Source organism: Malus sylvestris, chromosome 12 (assembly GCF_916048215.2).
Source record: "Malus sylvestris chromosome 12, drMalSylv7.2, whole genome shotgun sequence".
NCBI classification, from domain to species: domain Eukaryota; kingdom Viridiplantae; phylum Streptophyta; class Magnoliopsida; order Rosales; family Rosaceae; genus Malus; species Malus sylvestris.
Window position 1 is genome coordinate 5,038,607 of NC_062271.1, and position 27,515 is coordinate 5,066,121.

Below are 27,515 nucleotides of genomic sequence, written 5' to 3' on the forward strand. Positions count from 1 at the left end.
GTCTGATATTGTTTGGGCTTGATATACTAAATTTGGCCGATTAAATGTGATTGAAGTTGGAAGGTCATGACTCTTGGCCTAATGGTGATCCTTCATGTCAGTTGGCTTTTTCAGCCCAAAGAGGCATGACTTGATTGAGTCCTAATAGAAGTAGGATTACTAAGGGATCAGACTTAAACGTGACTTAATCGAGTCTTGGTTAAATTGAAATTATTAAGGATCAAGATGAGTTTTGATAAAGATTTGAATTATTCCAGGAATCAAAACATATGGCTGATTAGATAAAAATAAATTAAGTGCATAAAGAGACTGGGTTTATAATCCTAGTTCAAGTCAAAGAAGTCGAGACCAGCTAGAGATTGTGTTTCGGTTAAAGAGAGGATTGAAGAGATAATGTCAAGGATATCCAAGTGGATGCCGAGAAGGCATAGTAAGCTTGGTTATCATGAAATCCACCTCTATAAATAGAAGTGATTTTGCAATGTGAAAAACCTTTACAACTCAACACACAAACTCAAACGCTCTACGAGAAGCCTTCTTACACCTATAAGAAAAATACTAATTAGCCTAGCACATCTTTAGTTTGGATTAACAAACACTGTGTTGGTAACCAGCGACACGTTCAATTTGGATTAACACTATTGGAGCCATAAAATCAATCAATATAGGAGTACCTTCAATTTAGATTAACAACACTGCTTCAAGTTTTGTTGGTTATCTATCCAAGTCTCAGCTAGCGAGGAGTCTTTGATTCTTTTGCCGAAGAGGTCACTTCATTAGCTCCCTTGCAAAGTGAAGTGTTCTATGATTGGTTACTCCCAAGTGCACTTCAGAGTTTGGCATTCAGACGGTCAAACAATGTTCACCATAAAGACGCTTATATCCTTTGAGTATCTTTGTCCCTATAGTCTGATACCGATTCAACGCGCTTATATTCTCACAAATACAGTTGAAGCTGCTGAACTTGGTGAAGAAGATTTTGAACTTCGCAATGAATTAAGTAACATTGTCTTTCAAGTTCTAGAATACAAGACCGAGAGTGTTCCCTCCTCGGTTACTTGATAGTTGCCTTAATTCATGAGGCAGTACTATTAGCCTTTAATTATTTTGTTGGTTACTTGCTGCCTCAATACATTGCTTGCAGTGGCAGATCTATAGAGGGGCCTGGGAGGTCCCACGATCCCTTGGTGATCCTAAATTGCTGCTTGAAATTTTTTGGGGGACCCCTCATACTCGAACACAAGGTCTGTGCTGCAGGTTGTAGGTTGCAGGTGCAATGGAGAAGAAGACATCAGGGGAGAAGAAAGAAAATAGGGCATTTTAACAATTGGTCCAAAACGACAATGTTTTGGCCAATTGTTTTAATTTTTTTTAAAACAAAAACAAAAGTGACAAACGCTGCCGTTTGTCCATGATGTTCCATATTCTTTTAAAGCCTAGCCCCACATGGGCCACATCTTTCCCAAGAGTCCCCTTTCCTTTCCCCACTCCTCTGCTTTTCCCCTTAATCCCCATCTTTCTTATATTCCCCCAAAACCCTAAATTTTTAATCTCACCAATCCGATATTATAGTTACATTACTCCAATATCATACCTACACTTGTTTCAATTCTCCAAGCCACCACTATTTGGTTCAAAATTCAAGTAAGTTTTTTGGGATTCTAATCTAATCTTAATTAAATTATAATAGATATTGGTAGAGATTTTTAGTCTATTATTGATATGTTTTATGTTTGTATACTCATTTTATCATTGAAATTTAGATGAAATTTTTGTTTATTGGTTGATTGGTATATGTTTTGTGTTTTTGGTTAAATGTGTAGTTTAGAAATAAGAAATATGGAAAGATTTTTCAAGCCAAAGTCAATAGCACCATCTACTTGTTCGGGTAGTTCGAGCTCAAGACAAAATGAGTGTGACATTGATTTTAATAATCTTGAGAGAGACATAGGAAAAATAATTCGAATGAAGGACTATCCTTCTAATATTCAAGATGAGGTTCGAAGAGCATATTTGCAAAGACCTTGTAAGCGTACAACGTATGAGTTCCCATACACTTTGCATGCAAAGAAAAAGCGACGATTTGTTGTTTCGTGGTTTGAAGAACATGATTGGTTGGAGTATAGTATATCTAAAGATGCGGCATTTTGTCTTCATTGCGATCTTTTTAAAATCAACTTTTCACAATTAGGAAGCAATGCCTTCACTAGGGTAGGCTTTAAGAAATGGAAGAATGCAAGAGAATGTTTTGACAAACATGTTGGTCCTATTGGTAGTTTCCACAATAAAGCCAGAGAAGCAGCTAGTTATCTAATGAACCAAAAGACACATATTGAAGTAGTTGTGATTAAACAGTTAGAAAACGAGTGTATGAAATATCGTCTTTGCTTGAATGCATCAATACATTGCACTAAGTTCTTGTTGCAACAAGGCCTTCCTTTCCGTGGCCACGATGAAAGTGACACTTCGAATAATAGGGGGAATTATTTAGAGCTCTTGCAATTCCTTGCAGATCATGATGAGAAAATAAAGGAAGTTGTATTGGAAAATGCTTCGGGAAATCTCAAGTTGATAGCTCCTTCAATTCAAAAAGATATTGTCAATTCATGTGCCTTCGAAACCATTAAGGCTATTATGAAGGAAGTGAAAGAGAGTAAATTCTTCTCTATAATGGTAGATGAATCACATGATATTTCAACAAAGGAGCAAATGGCGGTGATTTTGCGTTATGTGGACAACAAAGGTCAAGTAATTGAAAGGTTCGTGGGAGTCCAACATATTACCGAAACAACTTCAAGTAAACTAAAGGAGTCCAGCGATGAGTTCTTGAAACTACATGATTTGAGCTACTCCAACCTATGAGGTCAAGGTTATGATGGTGCGAGTAATATGAGAGGTGGGTTTAATGGCCTTAAATTTTTTTTTTTGGATGAAGAAAGTTGTGCATTATGTGTTCATTGTTTTGCTCATCAACTACAATTAGCTCTTGTTGCTGTAGCAAAGAAAAACTCTGATGTTGGTGCTTTTTTCACATTGACTAATAGTTTGGTGAATGTTGTTGGATGCTCATGTAAGCGTTGTGATGCACTTAGAGAGAAACAACAAGAAAATCTCATGAAAGCTATTGAAAATGATTGTCTTGAAATGGGGCAAGGGTTAAATCAAGAAACTAGTCTCAAATGTGCTAGGGATACATGGTGGAATTCACATTATGGTGCTTTGATTAGTTTGATTATAATGTTCTCATCTGTGGTGGATGTGCTTGACATGATTGTTGAAGATTGCTACAATGATAGTGCTGGTGAAGCAAAAAGGTTATTAAAAGATTTACAATCTTTTGAGTTTGTGTTCCTCCTCTTTTTGATGAAATTCATATTAGGAGTTACAAATGATTGGTCACAAGCATTGCAAAAAAAAAAAAAAAAAATGAAAAAGATCAAGAGATTGTGAATGCAATGGCTTTAGTCAAGACATATAAAGAACAACTACGTTGCATGAGGAATGATGAAAAATTTGATCTTTTGGTTGATAAAGTATCATCTTTTTGTGTTGACCATGAAATTGAGGTGCCTAATATGGATGATTTATATGTCATTCAAGGGAAGTCATTGTGTAAGGCTCCAAGAAAGACCAATCGTCATCATTACAAAGTGGAGCTCTTTTTTGAGGTCGTTGATTTCCAACTTACAGAATTAGATGATTGCTTCACTGAAGGTAATACCGAATTGCTTATTGGCTTGGCATGTTTGAGTCCGAATGATTCATTTGTAACTTTTGATAAAAAGAAGCTTATTCGCCTTGCTCAGATGTATCCTAAAGATTTAATGGATCGAGATTGATTGGCACTTCAAGATCAACTTGATATTGATATTCGTTTTGTGCGTTTTGATAATGATTTTTCTCAAATGCGGGGGATTAATGATCTTGCTAAGAAAATGGTGGAGAAATGGTTGCATCAAACATTTGCATATGTATATTTGTTTGTTCAATTGGCTTTGGTTTTACCAGTTGCAACCGCTTCAGTGGAGAGGACATTTTCCGTTATGAATATCATTAAGGGTCCACTTCGCAACAAAATGGGAGATCAATGGTTGAGTGACGGCTATGTTTTTTCATGTATTGGTAATGAAACTATCATGGAACATTTTCAGAATGAAACCTCGTCGTGGATGCTTGAATTAGGATTTTATAACTTGTAATGTTTTTTTTGCATATGATTTTTGAATGAAGCGTATTATATTTAAGTTTCAATGTTATTTTTGTCTATAAATTTTTTGACCTTTATTATTGGGACCTCCTGAGTTTAAAATCCTGGATCCGCCATTGATTGCTTGCAATTTTTTTTTTCCCGTAGTGTTGTTTCAGGGTTGTCTCAATGTATTGTCGTATCCAATGATGGTTACCAGTAGGCTACACTTTTGCCTCAGGTTTTTTTTCCCCCTAGTATACTGTCATCTTAGATCACGGTTGCCTGGGTTATCCCTTAGTTGATGAATGCTTAGATTTCTTGATGTACTTATTCACTATTGCTTTGATTATTTTGATGCCCTAATTCATGGTTGCCTCATATTTTTTCCCTGCATCAATTCACTTCACGGTGTACTGCATGCCTATCTCTCCGGATGAGAGTAGCTATAAAATTCACTTCTGTTCATGCATTCAACGGGCATGTATATTACAGTGCGTTTACCAGCGTCAATCCATATGGTTAAATTCATCGGTTGGCTGTCAACTTACCCCTTGTGGGATGGTACGTAATAGTGAACTTAGTTATCTTTTCAAACCAAGGAACCTAAGTCTAACTAAATACTTGACAATGTTAGGTGTTTTCCACTTTGCCCTGAAATCCCAAGAGCTAATCCAAAATCACCTACTCGATTGACTGACATAGCTTTTTGTCTCTGCTTTATCTGCCTAAAGTCGTGTAAACATTTTTGCTTCTTCCAACTTCTCTGTAGAAATGATGCCAATGCAATCCTTGACAAGGTTTTTCATGTCTTTGTTTCTATTCTCCTTCCTAAGAATCGCATTTACCACAACACCGGGAACAATCACGCCTAGTTGATCTATTGGAGATGGCGAAACTCTAGTTTTGGTTGGTGGAAGTTTTGAACTAGGATTCTTCATCCCTAGTAACTCAAAAGTCCTGTACTTAGAAATATGCTACACAGTTTCTACTGATATAGTTGTTTGGGTAGCCAACAGAGAAACACCACTTGGTGATTCTTCGGGACTTTTGAATCTCACTCAGCAAAGAGTTTAAGTCCTCCTTAATAGCTTAAAAAACATTGTATGGTCATCAAATTCATCAAGAACCATGAGGAATCCAGTATCAGTACTCTTAGATACTGGAAATCTTATTCTAAAAGACAGAAATGAAACAAACCCTTATAACTACTTATGGCAAAGTTTCGATTATCCTTGTGACACATTGCTGCCGGAAATGAAGCTTGGTTGGAACTTAGCTATTGGTTTAGAGAGGTATGTCTCATCTTGGAAGAGCACAAAAGATCCTGCTCCAGGAGAGTTTTCACTATGGATAATTCGTTGTGGCTTACCACAACTTGTTAATATGAAAGGAGAGAAGATACAGGTTAGAGGAGGGTCATGGAAAGGCGTTCATGTAACATGATATGAATTTAGTGGAAAAAAAGACTTAAATCCAATAGCTGGGGTCGAATTTGGGTTGAACAAGGATGAGATCTACCATGAGTACACGCTCCAAAACAGGTCGATGTTCTCCAGATATGTATTGAACCCGTTAGGCATTGGGGATTAGTTAACATGGGTGCACCAAACACAAAGTTGGGAACTTTCCCTTACAATCCCTGGAGATCAGCGTGAAAATTATACCTCGTGTGATGCATATACTACTTGCAATATCAATCACGCCCCCATATGTGCTTGCTTGAAGGGATTTGCACCAAAATCTCCAAAAGATTGGAACTCAGGATACTTGTCCAAAAGGTGCATTCGGAAGACTCTGTTGGCCTGCAACCATGAAGATGGCTTCCTAAAGTACAATTGGATTAAATTGCCAGACACATCTTCGTCATGGTTTAATAAAAGCATGAGCCTAAAGGAATGCATGCCATTATGTTTAGAAAACTGCTCATATTCGGCATATGCAAATCTATACATCAGGGGAAGAGGAAGCGGCTGCTTGCTTTGGTTTGGTAACCTCGTTGACATAAGAGAAATCACTATTAGCAAAATTCAGGATGTCTATATATGGATGGCAGCTTCAAAAATAGGTAGCTCCTAGACTTTTATTTTCTTTCGAAAACTGGTTGTAAAGGTCACTACATATATTTTAGAAGGTGAAATGGGGTTTTGTCTACTTTCTATGCTTTCTTCTTCTTCCCCCCCACCCCCCCCCCCCCCCCCCCAAGAAGGAGGTTTGATAGGGCAGCAATTAGAAGCATGGTGAAAATCATTGGGTTTTTCGTAGATCAAGGTCCATAATAAAAGGCAGTTTACATGTTTCTACCCGAAAAGAAAGTTATAAGCAACCTGGCTAAATAAAGCTAATGTTTACATTTATGCAACATGATTGATTGCTCACATGAAAATTTTGATTTGGGATATTTCAGATTGCAATGAGAAAAAGCTACAAATTCTTATCAGCTCCACAATTTTGCTCTTGGGAGTGCTAATAGTTGGGTTGATATTGTACATACGGAAGAAGAGAATCAGAAATGAAGGTAAGTATCTCAGACAAGGACTACGACTTTTATTTTATTTCCGGATATCAATAATAAAAATTGCAGTAGATAAGGTATTAGTATTTTATTTCGAAAGTGTATATCTTTTTACCCATACTGAAGAGAGCTCTTACTATTTCAGGAGTCAGAAGAAAGGATCTCAGCAAAGAGTACTGTGGAGAAGACAGGGAAGACATGGAGTTACCGTTATTTGACTTCACCACCGTAGCCAAAGCGACTGATGACTTTTCAAGAAGCAACAAGCTGGGAGAAGGTGGTTTTGGACTTGTGTACAAGGTAACATAAATTTAAACAACTAAAATACCCTATTTTGTCATACAAAATTTAAAACTTTTTGAAATGATGATGCATAGGGCACATGAATGAAGTTAAGCTTATAGCCAGACTTCAGCATCAGAATCTCGTAAAGCTCCTGGGTTGTTGCACTCAAGAAGATGAAAAGATTCTAATATATGAATTCATGCCTAATAGAAGCTTAGACTTCTTTATTTTTGGTAAGACTCCCTCCGAAGCCAACCATTTGGCTTTTAGGTCATACCATCCTTCGCTTTCAAATTTATTATACCAGAATTCAATGTTGCACTGATTAACAGGCTTAAAATTTCTTCAGGAGGGACAAAAATTGCTCGACTGGACTAAGTGCTTCCACATTATTGGTGGAATTGCTCGGGGACTTCTTTACCTTCACCATGACTCTAGTAAGGATTATCCATCGAGATCTAAAAGCTAGCAATATTCTCCTTGATAATAATATGAAACCAAAGATTGCAGACTTTGGCTTGGCTAAAATATTCGACAATGATCAAAGTTAGGCCAATACAAATAGAGTGGCTGGAACCTAGTAAGCACGATTAGATTTGTTATATGATTTATGTTTCACATTGTGTTGTTTTCCCGAAATCCTTTCTCACCGCGATTTTGATTTGGTAGTGGTTATATGTCTCTTGAATACGCCGTAGATGGAATTTTTTCAATGAAATCTGATGTCTACAGTTTTGGAGTTATATTGCTAGAGATGTTGAGTAGGAAGAAGAACATGGGATTTAGTCATACCTTAACCTTCTTCGACACATAAGTATAACGAACGAGATGCTGGTACTTTACTTTAATGAAATTAGTGAGTTATATGGTGCAAACTTCGAAGCACCCCCTTATGACATGCCATTTAACATCATAGGTGGTCTGCAGCAAAGCCCTTTTTCATATTATCCTACTAACATAGCATACATGTTTCAATTTTTTTCAAGGCATGGACACTATGGAGGCAAGATAAACAACTGGAACTGATGAATAAGATGCTTTCTGATTCGTGTAACATATATGAAGTTGTAAGGTGCCTTCATGTGGGGCTGTTATGTGTGCAAAGAGTACCTGAGGATAGACCAAGCATGTCATCTGTGGTTCTGATGGTGAGAAGTGATGTGGCCTTGCCTTCTCCAAAGCAGCCTTATTTCTACACTGAACGAAACGTCCCCGAATCGCCATTAAGGACGCTTCCATGTTTAGTGAATACTTTTAGCACTACGTTGATAGAACCTCGGTAGATCATCATTGGTTAGTCCTACTATCACAAGACGTGTTCGAAATGTTGAAATGAAGCTTATAGTCGTAGTTGGGAAACAATGAGACATGAGATTACTGTTAGTAATTTTAATGTGGAAATGAATGTGATCAACTAAATAATTGGACTACATACTGGTTTAAAACATTTCATAATGACATAGATTTAACCAATAATCAACATATCACTTACTTGCAGAGTTAAAGTTGACAAATATCATAAGGTTAAAGTTGAGTGGGATAAGAAAATGAACGATAAGAAATATATTGTAACAACCCGACTTGATTTTATAGGAACAAATGGGGTATTTTTGTGAATTTTGCACCTTGGGATAGATAATTTTTCTTTTAAAATGGTTTTTGGGTCTTAATTGGTGAGCCCAAGGGGCCCACCCCCTGATTTGTGTCACCCGGTCTTTTTCTTTCTTTTCTCTCAGTTCTTTCTTCTCCCCCACTTTCACATCTCTACCCGTGCTCTCTCTCTACACTCTCTTATTCTGCCCGAGCACCACCCGCACGCACCCAACACCACAATAACATCAACATCTCCATTATCACCCTAGTGAGCTTAGAATCAAAAGAGAACACCCCAAACCCCTCCATTTCTCTAGGCTTACACTGTTCACCAAAGTTCTCTGGCGAGTATCCTCCTCCTCCGGTGAAGGTAAGCCTTGAACCTTATCCAAAAGTTGTAGATCATGTCTTAGTGTATGTTTGGAAGTGGTTTTAAGAAGTTTTATTGATGTTTGGATGTAGGAACCTCACGGGGAAAATTTCCCCAGTTTTCATGCGAGCACTGCCCATTTCGAGGAAATTTTTGGCCAAACCACAATGTGTTGGTTGGCGTGCAAGGTATCAATCTCTTCGCCTCGTTGAGTACTACAACTTTCCTTTTTGAATTACCCAATTTCGTTAAGCATTGAAGAAGTTATATCCATTTGAATCTATCCCAGTTTCCAACGGCATCCAAGGCTTTTGAGGCATTTTTTGGCCAAACCACGGTAAGTTAGCCATCGTGGGAGGTACCAGTCTCTTTGTCTCATCGAGAACTATAACCTTTGTTTTTGTTTCACTTGATTTTGTTGAGTAACAAAGAAGTTATGGGCATTTGAAGTGGTGCCCAGAAATCGGCCTGAAATCGGGTCAACCCGAGCCAAGTCCTTTGAAACTAGCCCAAAACCCACGGGCTTCCAGCCCAACCCGTGACCATTTTAAGCCCAAATCCAATTAATTACCCCAGGCCCTTTTATCAACCCAATTCCCTAACCCATTAACCTAGAAACCCAAAACCTTTTAGGCCTAAACCCCTTAGCCCATTTACCTAAACCCAATCCAATTTCCTAATTCTAAAACCCAACCCAAAACCCTAAGTGAACTAAGGCCCTTGGGCTGTGTGAAGCATGAACCCAAGCTCAAAAACTCTAGGGCCCTTCGGCCCAAACCCTCTAGGAATATTTCCTTGTTGACTTTTCAGAAATTTAACTGGGACCCTTCTTAGGGTAATTCGATGATCTGAATCTGTTTCCGATGTCCATTTTCCCAAATTCAATTGTTATAATATAGTCTTATTAATTAAACCCTTTATGTGCTTAGGAGCAATTTATTGTGGTGTTCTGTCTCCGCTAGTTTGCATGTTTAATAGTAGAAAAACATACATGAAAAGCATGATTTAATGATTACGTTTTACGAGATAACATGCTTATTGATGCTAGTTTGAATTATTACTATTTTTCCTATAACCCGTGTTCTTTGTAGAATATCCGATGGACGACGATATAATATTTAGAACACATTTAGAACACCTCTTTATAGTATAGATGATGGATGACTTTATACTATGAAGTTGCCTTTCAAATAAATGTATGTTCAATGGTTTTGTACTTACCTAGTGGTCCCTATTTTGCTACGGGGCGAGGGATAAATTCCGTCTCGGGTGACGGTTACGGTGTTGACATAGGGCCTGAAGGGTTTTTCCTCTGGCAATTAGCCCAGGGACGGGGAGCTAGCACGGGGCCTGGAGGTGATTTTCCTCTGGCAATTGGCACAAAGACGGGGAGCTGGCATAGGGCCTGAAGGGATATTGGACATTCATTAGTGATTACGATATATACGAGATATGTTTTGAGACATTGCATGACATGCTAGGTTTCGGAAAACCTATTTTTATCATGATATATGCGTTTTCATAAAACCTGGGGGTTAGAATGTTGATAACTATTTTATATATATATATCGACTTGGTTCACTCATGTTTGTAAATCGAGGCATACAATCTCGGCGTGAAGGCACTTCCACATCGGCGTCTTCGAGTCCTCTCGGTGTATGATCCATCCTTTGTTTCATTCAATTTTATATTATTTCTTTTAGTGTTCTAGTTAGTTGTATGCTCTGAACACGTTCCTTAAATGCATATTCAATATTATTTTAAATTTATAAGTCTTATTTATTTCTTGTTCTCAGCATTTGCATTCAATAAATGGCTTTCGTCACCCTTGGGTGTCAGCCAGCACGTACCTACCCTGGTATTCGAGGAATATCGGGATCGGGGCGTGTCATAAATAGCCTGCAATGACAAATGAAGAAAAAAAAGGCTAGAAATGGAGAATCGTGGAAAGAATTGAGAGCAACTTACATGCAACGGGTTTACTGTTACTGTGATGTTTTGGTTGAATAATGTATTGTCATGTGGAGAAAAGTTTGCATATGGTAAATTGTACAAATGACAAAAAAACTGGTTTCATACAAGTCATACTGCTCATTCGAAGGAAAGAGAGGAAAGAGAGGAAGTGTGTGTACAAATGTGTAGGGCAGGGCTGGGAAAGTGTTAACAAAAAGCCAATTTGTTTGATTCAAAAGTTGTTTATCTTGTTCCATACATAGCTACCTATCAGTTTATTTCACGAGGTTTTGACTTGTTGAAACACTCGATTGAAATAGATCAGCTAATTGGTCTGAGACTCAGAGAGAAACCAAAGAAAAGTTAAAGATAGAATCAGTTCTAACTGCCCTTGATATCTTTTATTGACAAACAACTCCTTTGATTTATGCTCTTTGTTTTTTATGTTCCATATCTAGCCATCTTAACAGTATTATCATTCTATTTCTGTAATTTGCTAACCAAAATAATACTACCATTTTGTTATGCTCGTCTGATACTATTTGGGCTTGAAATATTGGATTTGGGCTGAGGAGAGGTGACTGAAGTTAGAAGGCCACAATGCTTGGCTCAGTGGTGATACTTCAGGCCAGTTGGCTTTCTCAACCCAGAGAAGCATGATGTGACCGAGTCCTAATGAAAGTAGGATTAACAAGAGATCAGACTTAGACGTAGCTCAGTCGAGTCTTGGTTAAATTGAAATTATTAAGGATTAGGATGAGTTTTGATAAAGATTCAAATTATTCCAAGAATCAAAACCTATGACTGATTAGATAAAAATGCATTAAAGCCGTGTTTGTTTGCCTTCACTAAACTTCACTGGACTGGACTAGCTTAGCTAGGATTCCTAGTCTGTGTTTGGTGCGAGTAAGGACTAATATTAATGGGACTAAGTCGGACTAGTGTAAATTAAAAGCTTCACTAAGTGGTCTTATTCGTCCCCCCTCCCAAAAAAAAAAAAAAAAAACGTATGGAATTGCTAATCATGTACACAGAAAGAAAGAAAAAGAAGAAACCTCGGAAACATTCCGGTGCTGGCGTGTATTTACTAGCATTGAGTAGAAGAACATGCAAACTTGTTTGCCCCGTAATATAAACTCACAATTTTTGTAAATAGTAACCTATGTTGCAGTTATATTTAGAATAGGAATGTGATTATGTAAATCCTAGGGAATCTAGGAATGTATCTTATATTCCTATTAGGAGTAGATTACCTATTAAGGGTGCATTTGTTGCACCGGACTGTCTCGGACTGGACTAGCTGCAGGGACTAAGCTGGACTGGCTTAGACTAGACTAAGCTGGATTAACTTAGTGAAGCGTTTGGTGCAGTGTCGGACTAAGAAGCAGATAACTAAAAGACTCAAATATTATATTATTTAATCTATATTTATTAATATTTTATTATTAATTTATCACTTTTTTTTTATTTCTAGAATCATCTCTCTATCTGCCAATAACTTTTCATTTTTTTTTCATCTTAACCCATTCCTCTTTTCTTCCGCTAGTCTCTCCATTTCCTCTCCCTCTTTGTATCTTGTTTCACTATTTTTCTAGAATTCTCTTCCTCGCCGTATACCTCTCCCTATTTTCCTCTGCCCACTTTCTCCCTCCCCTCTCCCACTTTTCCTCATCCACTCTCCCCCTCTTTTCCTTATGTAGAGATTCACGCAGAGGGTTTATCGGAGCTTTCCACCCAGCGCCTTCACCGATTTTCTAGGAAAATCTAAAAATTTTCTGGTGATTTTGCCTTTTTATTTTGAATTTGTGTGGGGATTCGTCTGCAGGTGCTTAATTCTGGGGGTTTTGCATTTTTTTTGTTTTGAATTTTAGGTATTGATTTTGAGATTTAAGCAGTGGGTTTGAGATCTGAGCATGGGTAAGGGAGTCAGAGTTGCAGACGACAAAGGCGTGCAAACGTTGTTGGAGATGGGATTAGGAATCCCATGCTTTTTGGGGGGTCTCACTAGGACAACCTAGCGAAGCACTTAGTCGGAATGAGTCCGACTTAGTCTCATTTAAGTTTAGTCCAACTCGCATCAAACACAAGATTAGGAGTCTTAGCAAAGTAATCCTGTCCAGTGAACTCTAATGAGGGCAAACAAACAAGCCCTAAATGTTGTAATCCTAAAGGGAAGGGTTTTTACCTATCCTACTACTATAAATAAAGGCACAATGGGGTGAATCAAACACACCTCACAATTAAATCACTATCTCTTCTCCCTTAATACCGCCGACCCCTTTTCTCTCTGTAAACCCTAGATCGTTCAATCAAATAGGCCTACAACAACCTAGTTATTTTCTAAGGAAAACTAATGAAAAGGGCTTGAAAACTTTGAGTTTTAATGATAAGGACAAAATATAGGGTAAAGTGAATAGTACCAGGATTGACTTTTTAGTGTAAAAATGTGGTTTTTCGTTAAAGTGAATAGTACCAGGTGCTTTTCGTTAAAGTTCCCTATTTTCTAATGGAAATTTTGAGTAGAAATATCATTGTCCAACATTGGTCACTACCAAAAGGTTCATTCACTTTATAAGGCTTTGTCCCTTATAGAAAGTGATTGGAGTGATGGACCATGAAGAATAAAATTAGGCTCAACTATGACAACCTGTCCCAAATTTTACGGTTTTATTCGTTTTAGAAGAGTGAATTGATGAATATACCCTAAAGGTGAGATGGTTGACTTTTGTTGACCATCATTTCGTGATGTGTACACGCTGCTATTTTAGCGTATTCTCGAAGTACTCGACGGTTCGAACGAGTAGGCGAAATCAGAATAGAAATCGAAGTTTTGGTTAAAATTTTATGGAATTACAAATTCAAAAGTTATTTTTGAAGAAATTACTATTTTAATTATCTTATACTATTTTATATTTCTAAATTATTATTTTATTATTTTTGGATTGGATCTTTTTATTATTTTATTTTATTAATATTTTCAACCGTTGGGCCCGCTCCAACACACAACTCTCCTTTCCTCTCTTGCCACATGTCAGCATCCCCAAACCTGTGTATCTCTCCCCCACTCTCCCGGATCTCTCTCCTTTCCCCCTTTCTTTTGCTCGTTCTTCTCTGGTACTCCCTCTCTCACTCACTCTCCTTCTCTGGGAACCATACACCACCACCACCACACCGTTGCTACTCCAGTGAGCGTGACCACACCACCGTGTGACCATATGTTGGGAACCTAAGCCCTGGAACGTGTTATTTCTCATTCTCTCTCTGAACAGTGGTGCCGCCACTGTTCAATTTTTTCTCTGATGAGTTCTCGCCGTTCTCGACGAAGGTGAGCCTAAAAAATCCCCAAAAACTTCTTAAATCTTGTTTTGGTGTATAATTGGGGAAATTTTGAGATGTTTTAGCGATGTTATGATGCAGAAATGGCACGGGGGATTTTTCCCCAGTTTCCGGCAAGAGATCCGAGGCTTCGAGCTGTTTTTTGACCAGTTCCAGCCACGTCAAGACCCTATGTTGGTATATTTCTCTTCTTCTCATTTAGAGCTTCAAATTGGTATATTAGATTGCTAGTTTTAGTTGAGTTTCGAGCTCGAATGAAGCTCGGGAAGTTTCCCGGCCAAAGACCGGTGTCATTCTTCGCTTAGTCCGGCCGGTCAACGGGACTGGTTCAATAAAAATAAAAATAAAAAGGTCCGAAGCATAAACTTGGCCCAAAACCTAGCCCATAATCTTTGGTCCATAACCTTTGGGCCAATGCCCCAGCCGGCCTATTTCCGAAATTGGGCTCATAATATTCATAGAATATTGTCGTTTTCCAAATTTCTCGAAAACCCTCCTAGGCTAATCTCGACTCCTTGAGTTCATTTTTGGCATCCATTTAGTGAAATTATAAAGTTTTAACGTAGTTGATCACCGGGGCATCTTGGTTGACCGTTGACCTTCTCGTTGACTATTTACAAAATTTATTGGGGGACCTTCCTTAGCATATTTCGACGCCTTGATTCCAAATTTAATTGTTTTAGTGGAGTTTTACTAATGGGTCCTAATATTATGCTTAGGTGCGATTATTATCGATGACTTCGGCTATTCTAGTTCGAACGGGTTCGACTCGACGACATGATCTGTGGGTGGGTCTTTTCTTTGATATATATATAGGTTAATTTCCATATAGACATTCCTTAATGAATTTCCTATGTGATTGCCATAATTAAATTAACGTTCGTAAGAAATGCCTTATTGTTGGGAAAAGATGAAATAATCATATGGGATGCACATGTAAGCTTACTATAAGGGGGGATGCTTTAATTATATTTATGGTCATGAATAGTATGATATTGACTAGAATTGTTGAATGGTTGTGGCATGATTATATTTATGTTATACGCTCACTTTGGATCCATTGTAGGTGCCAATCCTATCCTAGATTGCTATAGGCAATTAGAACTCGTATGTGATGCGCATAGCGCCAGTCTTCACATGATTGTAGTACTAGATCGCATATCATTGTTACACCCAGTCCTGTTCATGTCAGAACACCTCTGCATAAACTCGTGTGTCAGCATGTGTCGATGAGCACTCGTTATGATAGGTTTGCCTATGTGAGATTATACAATTACGGTTGTCATGCACTTATTTACGAATTATTGTGCCATATTGAATTATTGAGATTTTGCAGGCTAGGTAGGTATTTTCTTATTATACGTAGTATGTATATTTTGGAAACTATACTTGTTTTACGGCGAGGGGTTATGACATTTTCGAAAAGGTTTTTATAAAACTTTGTTTTTAGGCACACTCACCTTTGTTTTTCACCCCTTCAGGTTCTAATAGCTGAACTTTCGGATCGACGAGTATTCTTGGCAAATCTTGGTATAGGTGGTTACCTTCGATGGTATATTTCTCATCCTACTTTACTGTACTTTACTTATGCTCTGTCATCACATGTGAAATGAGTTCATTCCCGCTCACAAGCGCACTCTTCTATTTAGGCACTTTTAAGTTTAAATTTATTCACAATTTCCACATCACTTCACTTTATGGCTTTGTCACCCTTTGGGTGTCGGCCAACACAGCTCGATTTGGAGTCCGGGTGGATATTCCGGGTCAGGGTGTGTCATCAACCTTGAGGTTGGCCTTTGGGGTGTACTAATTATCAAAAAATGGGCATTGGGCCTTGGGACTTGAGCTCTAATAATTAAATTCTTTGATTAATTATTTTTAATTAATTTCATATTTAATAAATAAATTAATTATTTTTATATCAATAAACTCATTTTTTTAGATGAAGTATGAAGTGATGAAAGAAAGCCAGAGAGCGCATCCCATTCTCATACCTATTACGAACATGCATAAACCTATTATATACATCCATCTGCATGACATTTAGAACACAAAAACATAAAATTCTTCTTCTACAATCCCAAATATTCTTATTGAGAGAACCACAAAGAAATTCGCTAGAAGTCAAGTTTTCCGGTGTTGGAATTCTGACTTAGATCATTGAATCTTGGTGAAGCAGACGTCCGTAGAACTACAAGCACTGAGCAGGGACATAATTTATTTTTCAAGGACATCGAGGTACGCAAGCCTCGATCTTCAATTTGTGTGTTTAATATTATTTCGTTTTGTTCATACTTTGTTAAATTATTTATTCGCATTTATTAGCATATATAAATTTATCATTGATTGTTGATATTTATCCAACATTCTCTATAAATTCACAATTTCCCCTTAGTGAAGATTTTTATGTACTTTCTTATCAAAAAATATATTTAGCTTTTTAGACAAGTGATGAAGTGCTTCTTGCAAGAAGCACATAACTGATGCTTCTTTCAAAATGCATTTCTAATTGCTTTTGGAATTCAAAAACACTTTCATCAAAAACATTTTTAGTCATTTTAAAAGCACTTCCAAACTCACCTATATTTTTTTCTTTATAGTGAAAAAATGTGCTATATAACTATTATTATAATTGGCACAAAATCTGACAACCATGCAAACAACTTCTGAACTCCAACTTCCTGACCTCAGATTGGAAACATCAACCCAATTTCCAATTCCACAGATGGATAACCATCTTATGAGTGCCAAATACCCCATTTTCTATAGCTTAGATCGAAACAGTTTCTTCACGAAAGTTGTTCATTATCCTTTTATCTACATAATAATAAAATTTGGATTATATCCCACGGTTCGATCTTTCTATAATTCTCATACACTACCATTGATGCATGACCACAGTTAGAAAGAAAAAGGGAAGCAATAAGTTAATATTTACTTTTTCCTTATCATTATTATTCTTGTTATTAATGTGATTGGTGCGGATAATTCCTCATTATACACTATATATATTTGTTTGGACCCAATTTTACACCATCGGCCCGAGCAATTGTGGCTTTTGAATGAGCAAGATTCTAGACCGTCGGATGACTCTGAACATTAAGAGCCGTGATCTTGCACGCACTTGGTCCGTATACTTTAAGCCGTTGGGTGTAGGAAACTATATTAGATATTACTATTTTATTAGGAATTTTAATATAGTGATTTATCTTACGGTTACATCTTGAGAGTCAAACAAATGAAAGAGGTTGCATTGCAATAAGGACTCTATATGGTTAAGTGTTGTGCAACTTGGCTTGTTCGCGGTCTAATCAACACGAAAAAACAATACTTATCAGGATTTAGGGATAAGACAACATGTAAAGGTGGGAGATGTGATCAGATTGAACTTTTTGATAATGCATGGCCTGGATTTAGTTGAAAGGATAGGATAATGCAAGTGAAATTGGTGCAATTATTTTGCAAGTTGCATTGCGTGCATGGATGCATCTGAGCAAAAATGAAGGAGATGCTGCACTCTTTGGTTTGCTAGCAATGGCATATTCCAGTTTAAACTGGAATTATCATGATGATCTGGTGAATGGGTGATAAGATATAGCACGTGGTGCATGGAAATTTAGTGTTGGCAACAATTCTAAATATGAGCCTTATCAAGTGACTAGTGTATCTAGTCTTAATAGAAAGAAAGTGCAATTGCCAACCCTTTCAATATATCGAGATGATGGCAAGGGCTTTTGTGATAATTATCTCAACAAAGGTGTTCTGCTTTCGACTGGAACTATATGGGTTGGCTAGTAAGTTTTCGGTTACTATAAATACAAGAGGTCATGCAACATAGAAAGCCCCTCTAATTCAACACACAACTGCCCTGTGCAAACCTCTCAATCTCTTTGAAATTTTTATTTTCTTTTTTCCCACCAACACATTTTCAGTTTGGATAAACAGTAATGTAGAGGCAACCAACAACATCTTCAGTTTGGATAAACAGCACTGGAGCCGTAGAATCAGCCGATCGAGGAGCACCTTCAGTTTGGATAAACAACACTGCTTCGAGACTAAGGTTACCTATCCAAGTCTTGGTCAACAAGGATTTTCGAGTCCTTGTTGGAAGAGGTTATCTCATCAACCTTCTCGACGAAGTAAAGTGTTACCAGGTTAATACATTCGACACACTGAAAGCTGCATTTAATATTGAACTTTGTAGAACTAGCAGCCTTGTCTTCATGCTCTAGAACTAGAAGGACGAGACGTGTTCCTTCCTCGGCCCAGTCGCGAGATCAAGAAGTCAGCATCGCGCCTAATGCCACATCAACATATTTTACTCACCAGCTGAACTCGGCCGACAAGTTGGCATGCCCCACATTCGATCGAAAGATGTTGTTAGCTTATTAATTACTCGGCATGTGCACCACATAGGCTAAGTAGTTTTTAGGATCAACAATATTATAATGTGAATGGCGTGCGCGGCATTGTCGCCCTTCTTGTAATAATAATTATTGTATTTAATTTTTGATATTTATGTGAATTGTGTTGAATTAAAGCCCTTGTCACAATCATTACTTATTTAAAGCAATTTATTTATGGTGGTTGGAATTAACCCCCTCTGCTTTAGTTTATTTATTGTAATACATTTTTTATGATGAGTATACACGAGACCTAATGCTCCTTAACCAATCCTTGATCCTCATCATATAAAAGAATTGAACCTGAAGTTCCATCATATAAATACATTCGACTTGAAGTTCCTTGATCATCATCTTATAAAAAGATTGGACCCGAAGTTCCTTGATAAAAAAATTAAAACTTGAAGTTTTGAATCAATTGAGAGAACAACAGTTCCTTAACTTAATTGAAATGACGGCCATAAACACCTCAATCCACAGACTATTAAATGAGGACCATAAGTTCCTTGATTTATGTAAATAGGACCATAAGTGCTTAATCCATGTACATATTAAGTATGGGCATGAATTCGAAAAATATGAATCTAAAGGTTCTAATAATGTCGATCTCGAGAATATATTTCGAGTACATATGTATAATGTTTTGACCTAAAGCTCAAAATATAAATAATGTTAAGAACTTGAAGTTCTAACATTTTGTTTAGACATGTGTTTATATGGTATGAATTAATTATCGAAAGTTCCGTCATATCTTCTATTTTGGGAATAAGAAAATGGTGAACTTAACAAAACTCAATTTTGTTATCATCGACATCCTATACAAGAGATACTTTCCTGAATTCATAATGCCCGAATTTATGTGGAAGCATATGATATTAGAAAACATCTTTGATTAAAAGTTCATTGAATCATATTCATGGAACCAGAAGTTTCCATAGTTTCTTTATTGATTCATATTAATGGAACCAGAAGTTTCCATAGTTTCCTATATCTAACAAACTGAACCAGAAGTTTCATACATGAAGAGAGGGAACTTTTCTATACATAGGCATGCATACACATTAATTACAACTACAACAATAAATAAAAAAGGAAAAAAAAGAGGATTGTTAGAGGATAAGAAGGATGTGCGCTAGATATTGTCTTGAAGAGGCATATTTTCATCTTCCACAACATTCAAATCAAAACAACGGCCAGATGGGCAAACCATTTTCAGAAAGGATGAAAGAAAAGGAAATCATATAAATTAAAATATCAGAAATGCAACAAGGGCAACTTTCATAGGCGAACAACTTTCCGAGCGTCTTTTTTTTTTTTGATACAATTGATGCCTCTAAAAAATAGAAAAAGCAATTATAGAGGCATCACGGCCACTTGTTCAAAAATCAAAGAGGCACCACTCTCTGAATTTCAAAAGTCGGATTTTTCTGAATAAAGTTCATTAACGCCAGGGTGAGACCTATACTGGGAAGACTCATGGATACCTATGTCGAAATGTCCTGACGCCGGGATCATGTGCCTCGATCCTAACTCCTGAGGGGGCGCAAAAATAGAAAAAGGTGAGTGGACCAGAGTTTATAATACTAGTACTAATAATAGGAAAATATTTTATTTTTTAACATAATAACCCCTGTTTTGAAAACACATATATAATACTACGTATAGGTTTTATAAAAACCCAACCTAGCATGCCATGTAAAACATTTGTAAAACATCTATAAATCGTATCCGTGGAGTACTCAACTAGGGATATCATAGTCGCCCGAAGGTAGGACCTGTCCATCACCTGAAGGTGAAGCTGTATAACCTGTCCATCACCCAAAGTTGAAGCTGTATAAAATAGCATACATCCACATCGACACTAGCCATGGCTAGTGAAGCTGTCCGACACTGCTTTCGGCAGTGAAACTGGGGGTATATAATATATCATATCTCACTCCTCCATCATCTTTGTCCTATGGCCATAGACATCTATACCCCTGGTGTGCGGATATGCTGTATGATAACCCACTAGATAAGTACCAAAGCATATCTCGAAATCTCAAGCCAAATCACAAAAGCTCAAGGGTTCAAAATCCCATTTCATAATTCATATATAAAACATATTCGTAAATCCAAGGAGTTTCATATATACAATTCCAATAATTCATAACCGTTATTAAACGCAAATTCGATAAATTATAAATATTCCATAAAGCAATTAAATCATGAATTCTATATAAACCATAATTATAGAAATCCAGAAAACATAATATAAAACGTATTAAATGAACGAAATATGAAATGCATGCTAGGCTAATATTTTATAAAAATATATAAGTTACGAAGGGGGCCACTCACAAGTTTTCCATTGCTCGGAAGCCGCTCGAACTATCGGGAATGTGATTACTTCCACCGATCCACCTAAACACAATTAAAGGCCGTTTAATAAAACTCTACGAAAATGTTGGAATTTAGGAAAACAGATGGCAGATTCAGATTCGGCACATCGAAAACCAAAGGAGGGACCTTGGGTTCACCCACGCTCACCCAAGCGCGCAAGTACTGCCATACTCGCCACCTTTAAATTTTCTAGAATTTTATATTAAACGATGGTTTATGAGGGAGGCTACTTGAAGGTGATGTATGCTAGAGTGATAAGGTGGTTGTGGTGGTGATTAATGGTGTACGGGGAGGAAGAGATAGGGCTGTGGTGAGTGGTGTTATGTGATGAGGTGAGGGAAATGGCACGGCAGAGAAAAGAAGATGAGAGGGAAGGTGGTGACGTGACTATGTCGGTCAAGAGGGAGAAAATATGAGATGTGTGTGCGTGTGTTTAGTGACAGAAAGAAGAAATAGGCAGGGAATAAGGGTCACGGGCCAAAATGGAATCCTCCATAAAATGGGGGAAAAGTTGCAACGTGGCAGCCGGCGAGTAGTCCAATGGTGTAAAAATTTCCACTTGTGAAATTACCACAATACCCTTGCATTTAAAAATTAGTATAAGCTTCATTTTAGTTCCGAATTCAAAACCGCTCGCACCTACGCGTTCGTAATGACGAGTACTATGAGGCTACGCCAAGGAAACAAGTATTACGTGACATGACAATGTGGCCAACAAGATTCAACGTTTTTGCCTCGAAGGGTATTTTCGTAAATTCAAGATTTAAAATTATAAAAACCGTAATAATTGGAGACGGGTCGTTACATTATGGATATCAAGGACAATTTCGTCAAAATATCTCTGAAAGTTCAATGTTCCAACTACACCAATGTTGCCGACAAGTATGGGTGATAAGGTCCCAACGACACCACTATCTGCTATTGGAGAATTCCTATATATGTCGACTTCTGTCCTCTATGGCAAGGCAGACCTCCAAAACTGTCTAACTCTTCTCCCTTGCCAAGAATGCATCTTCAACGAAGTCCCTCAAAATGCCCAACTCATTCCTTCAGCAAGAAAATAATTTCATCAAGAAGTTTTACATCAGCATCAAATGTTTCTATTGTTTTTCCTTAAGAGCAGAAGTATCTCATATCATGTTTTTTTTTCCTATCTTTGCCTTTTGCCCTTGCTTTTACCTATAAGACAAGGAGAAATAAAGTAATCAGTCGGAACCTGAATCAAACTTCTGGTTCGGAACCTTTGCTTGATTGTTTACCTTGCATTACTCTTGAGCAGTCATCTTCAACTGTTGTTGGCATGAGATTTCATGTTACCAACACTGCAAAACAGTTAATACGATGATGACTCTTTACACTGAAGTTTCCAAGCAAGGATGAGTCATTAAGAAGTGATGTTTTGAATGACCATTCAAAGGCAAAGGTTGCGCACCACTTCTGTTGTGCAGAAGGCTAAAGCTAAAGGATCAACTATGAATGCATAAAAGTTCAAAGGGAGAAAATGAGTGGTTGGCCATGTGAATGGAAGATTGAAGCTCAATGATGGGAATCATACTCACAAGCCCATCAAACTCTACATGAGTCTACAACAGCCAAATGACGAAGATGAATTCAACAATCATTTCGTCTCATCAGTTTATATCACTCAAATGATGTACAAAACGGTAATCCAAATTTTCAAAATTACTTATTACCAAATGCATTAATAAGTTACAAAGATGTCACATGGATTAAAGTCCCAATAAGAATATTCATGGACTTAGCACTACTAAATTGTTGCATGCCCGAAGCATGACAGTTGTCGTATGGTTCAAGTCCCAAAAAGACAAATCATGGACATGATAATTTAACGTGTTTCATGCCTGAAGCATGGTGTATAAGTTCCAATGATTCAGCTCCCCAGAAGTGAAGATTAAAAATCAAAACTCTATAACGCTCTAGAAAGGTTATGATCCTAATTTTCAAAACAATTCATCTAATTAGAAATGATTGTCCTAGAAGAGACAATGTAAAGCCCCTGAAGAGGCGAGGATATCTAAAGTAAAGAAATGTTTATAAACTATGCAAGTGCGCATGTACATGAGAATTATGGGATCACGAATTGATGATTACCAATGATAATTTTGGTTTTACAGTAGCTAGATTCATCAATGAGTTGTGCTGATATTGAGCTACGTTTTTTGTTTGTCGACGAAAAAAGAAAAATTATTGTGGAGAAAGGCAATCCCATTACATTTGTTGGCCAGAAGTTATGTACTTAATAACAATGGATGATATATATTGCCTTAGTGAGTATGATCATTATGATATTTTTGTAATATATTAAATCTCTTGCAAGAGTTGATATCAGATTAGGACTCTTAAGGGTCTAGAAAAATTATGAAGTGTTGAAATGAATATTATTCGAGCTGCAGAGCGAACAATATGCCAACACGAATTCTTATCCATCGAAAGTTTATGGTATTAAAAAAAAACCATGTGAGGGAAATGATGAATTGATACTTGGTCCAGAAGTACCACATCTTAATAAAGTATATGCCTTATTGTATTTAGCAAAGTACACTAAATCAGTTATTACATTCCTGTGGAGCACAATACCAACAAATGGGTATTGAAACGAAGTAAAGTTTATCTATTTATATCCCCATAAAATTATAGACATGTGCTTGTTCTATTGCAAAGAACTCACAAGGAACCATGGTCTTATTAGGCAAGCAAAATCTGAATAACTCTTTGGCCTGCATTCAGTTCGCTCCTAAAAAGGATTTGTATATGGAAATAGATTGATCCTGCAACAATCAAGGAAGCAAGCGTTCATTGCTACATCTTCATATCTATCAGAAATATATGTGTTTGGTTAAGGCCTGTGACGTATTAGAATTTGAAGCACATGTGATCCACCTTCAGAAGCAAAAACTCCAACTATCATGCATGGTATCGAATTACATCAACTTAGTAATTAGTCATATTGAATAATTCGAAATCATGAGGAGATACTCATTAGGGGGAGCATCCAAAATAGATCAAGGTTTTGACGAGGCAACCAATATTGACATGGCCATTCGAAGATGAGTGTTATAATATAATAATATGTAGATGGCCCACATGAATAGTTATTTACTGTTCATCTAAAGAAAAATCATAAGAATTACTATTCTTGCACATTAATTTCACTATTCATTTGAATTTTTTTTGTAAAGTGGATAATGTTGCTACAATATTATGTCGAATGAAAATCTCTATAGAAGAAGGGAGGAAGAGAAGAAGAAAGTAACGAAGAAAAGAGGAAGGGACATGAAAGAGGAAAGAAGAGAAAGAAGAGAGAGGAGATGAAGGAAAGAAATAAGAGATATGCATAAGAAAATACCAGTGAGTTGGGCTACTGAGAGAAGAGAAAATAGTGAGAGTTATCATTGTACTCTTATTATTTTAGATAATGAAAGAAAGTAGTACTTCTGCCCCGAAGACTTAGGCACATTTTCCGAACCTCATAAATATTGTGTCTTATTTCATTTATTCCTTTGCATACATATCCTCAATTTTACAACACAATTGAAATAGATCTACTAATTGGTCTGAGACTCAAAGTGCAACATCCCACATCGCCCATGGGTGTGGATCCTCTAAGCCTTATATTTATATTCCCATCTCTACTTAGCACGAGGCCTTTTGAGAGTTCACTGGCTTCGAGTTCCGTAGGAACTCCGAAATTAAGCGAGAAATGGGCCAGAGCATTCTCAGGATGGGTGACCCATTGGGAAGTTCTGTTCGCGTGAGTTCCCAGAAACAAAACCGTGAGGGTGTGGTCGGGGCCCAAAGTGGAGAATATCGTGCTACGGTGGAGTCGAGCCCGAGATGTGGTGGAGCCCGAGTCGGGATGTGACACAAAGAGAAACCAAAGAAAAGTTAAAGAAAGAACCAGTTCTAACTACCTTTGATATATTTTATTGACAAACAACTCCTTTGATTTATTCTCCTTGCTTTTTATGTTCCATATCCAGCCACCTTATGAGTATTATCATTCTGTTTTTGTAATTTGCTAACCAAAATAATTTATCATTCTGTCTTGCTCGTCTAATACTAATTGGGCTTGAAATACTGGATTGGGGCCGATGAGAGGTGATTGAAGTTGGAAAGCCATGCCCTCGGCTTAATGGTGATACTTTAGGCTAGTTGGCTTTCTCAGCCCAGAGAAGCATGATGCAACTGAGCCCTAATGAAAATAGGATTAATTTGGGATCAGACTTAGACCTAGCTCAATCGAGTCCTAGTGAAATTGAAATTATTAAGAATTAGGATGGGTTTTGATAAAGATTCAAATTACTCCACAAATAAAAACTTATAGCTGATCAGATAAGAATGAATTAAGTGCATAAAGATACTAGGATTAGAATCCTAGTTCAAGTCAAAGAAGCTGAGACCAGCTAGAGTTTGAGTTTCAGTTAAAGAGAGGATTGAAGAGCTGATGTCAAGGATATCTAGTTGGGTGCCAATAAGGCATAGTCCTATCGGGACTCTACCTCGGCAAGCTTGGTTAACATGAAATCCACACTACTACAAAAGGGCCTTATAGTGTCAGTAGGTGGTGTCGGTTTAATATAATATAGTCGCAGACAAGACAGTTGCGACATTAACTGAACATGACGTCGGATTTACTGTCGCTTATAAGCGTCATAAAATGTCTACGTCGCTTTTAAACCGACGTAAGCATTTAATGTCGCTTATAACCGACATATATTTTAATAATTTTTAAATACTAGCGTCGCTTTAAACAAAACAGTGTCGCTTTTAAGCAACATAAAGTATGGGTGTCGCTTTTAAGTTACATAAAGTATTGTGTTTAAATATTTTAAAGCCTGCGTCGGTTCTGAGCGACATAATTTTAGTTTTTTAAGTATCTATGTCAAAATGATAGATTTACTAACACTTAGAATTTATTTATACTTTCATTAAATATAACATAAGATTTTGTGGTATTCACTAGTGTAAATATTTGAAATTGAAGATCGATTTCATTCATTGTATTCATATAGGGTCAAGGAGTGTAGCTATAAAAAATCATCTAAATCGGAGTTAAAATAACAGTTAAATTGTGAATTTTCATTTATAACCGTCGAAAAGTTTTGTCTCGTTACTTAATCTCTAAATGTTTGTTTTTTGCCATTTTTGGCGTATGCGATCTGTAAGCATATATAAACAAGTTTGATGGTTGGATCGTTGAAATTAGTTTCGTAGAATGCGTATCCCTTCAAAACGATAGATTCACTAACACTTAGAATTTATTTATACTTTCATTAAATATAATATAAGATTTTATGGTATCCACTAGTGTAAATATTTTAAATTAAAGATCGAATTCATTCATTGTATTCATATAGGGTCAAGGAGTGTAGTTGTAAAAAATCATCAAAATCGGAGTTAAAATCACCGTTAAATCGTGATTTTTCGTTGATAACCGTCGAAAAGTTTTGTCCCGTTACTTGATCTCTGAATGTTTGTGTTTTGCGATTTTTGGAGTATGCGATCTCGAAGCATATATAAACAAGTTTGACGGTTCGATCATTGAAATTAGTTTCAAAGGATGCATATCCCATCAAAACGATAGATTCACTAACACTCGAACAACGTTCACCATAAAGACACTCATATAATTTGAGTATCTTTGCCCCTATAGCTTGATATCGATTCGACGCACTTATTTTCTCACGGATATAGTTGAAGTTGTTGAACAAAGTGCACACATCCTGAACTTCGCAATGAAAATCAATTTACTAGCTGTTAACCCTAAAAACTACTTAGCCTATGTGGCGCATGCCGAATAGCTAATGAGATAACTACTTCTTTTGGTTGAATGAGGGTGTCCTAACTTGTTGACCGAGCTAGTCGTTGAGTAAGATGAATGAGGTAGTGGTGTCAAATTTGCTGCCGACTTTAGTATTTGAGTGATCTCGGCTGAGGAATGAACTCGTCTTGGCCTTTAGATTTTAGAGCTTGCAGATAAGGGTGCTAGTTGTTGTGAAGTTCATGATCATATATACCAGGTTCAATCACTTCAATTATATTTGTGCAAATATAAGTGTGTTGAATCGAGATTAAATTGTATGGACACAAGTACTTGAAAGAAATAATTGTCTTGATTGTGAACATGGTTCGGCCATTGGAATGCCGAACTCTAAAGTATACTTAAGAACCTAATCATGAAAAGGATTCGGCTTTCAATGTGTCGAGCACTAGGTAATCTGGTAAAACCCCAATTTGTCAAGAGGCTAATGAGATGACCTTTTCCAACAAGGAATCCAATAGTCCTTGTTGACAAAGACTTAGATAAATAGTCAACCGGTCTCGTAGCAATGTTGTTACTCCAAACTGAAAGTGCTTCTCGGTCTTTGACTCTACGGCTCCAATGATGTTAATCCAAATTGAAGATGTCACCAAGTGCCAATACAGTGCTTTTAATCCAAACTGAAGGTGTGTTGACAAAGATAAGAAGGT

General features: G+C 37.1%; 1 protein-coding gene, 1 long non-coding RNA gene and 1 pseudogene across 2 annotated transcripts; 2 read left to right on the top strand and 1 right to left on the bottom strand.

Annotated features, from left to right (window-relative positions):
- The first annotated feature begins 1,839 nt into the window (after positions 1-1,839).
- LOC126593642 (uncharacterized) lies at positions 1,840-4,057 on the top strand. Its single transcript, XM_050259735.1, has 3 exons — positions 1,840-2,797; positions 2,984-3,314; positions 4,009-4,057. The coding sequence occupies exons 1-3, from the start codon at positions 1,840-1,842 to the stop codon at positions 4,055-4,057; spliced, it is 1,338 nt and encodes a 445-aa protein (XP_050115692.1).
- A 1,260-nt stretch (positions 4,058-5,317) lies between these two features.
- Positions 5,318-8,269, top strand: LOC126593643 (putative serine/threonine-protein kinase receptor; annotated as a pseudogene).
- An 11,736-nt stretch (positions 8,270-20,005) lies between these two features.
- Positions 20,006-21,377, bottom strand: LOC126592029 (uncharacterized). The gene is made up of 4 exons (XR_007612575.1): positions 21,150-21,377; positions 20,982-21,044; positions 20,386-20,636; positions 20,006-20,174 (listed from the first exon to the last, which is right to left on the bottom strand). It is a non-coding gene; the product is annotated as an uncharacterized LOC126592029 (long non-coding RNA).
- Positions 21,378-27,515: the final 6,138 nt, after the last annotated feature.

What these genes read in the sequence shown, in the direction of transcription:
- LOC126593642 (XM_050259735.1), top strand. Translation starts at nt 1,840, where the DNA reads ATGGAAAGATTTTTCAAGCCAAAGTCAATAGCACCATCTACTTGTTCG. An exon ending in TATTACCGAAACAACTTCAA is followed by an intron (nt 2,798 to 2,983) that starts GTAAACTAAAGG and finishes AACTACAATTAG; the next exon opens with CTCTTGTTGCTGTAGCAAAG. An exon ending in AGTGCTGGTGAAGCAAAAAG is followed by an intron (nt 3,315 to 4,008) that starts GTTATTAAAAGA and finishes TGGTTTTACCAG; the next exon opens with TTGCAACCGCTTCAGTGGAG.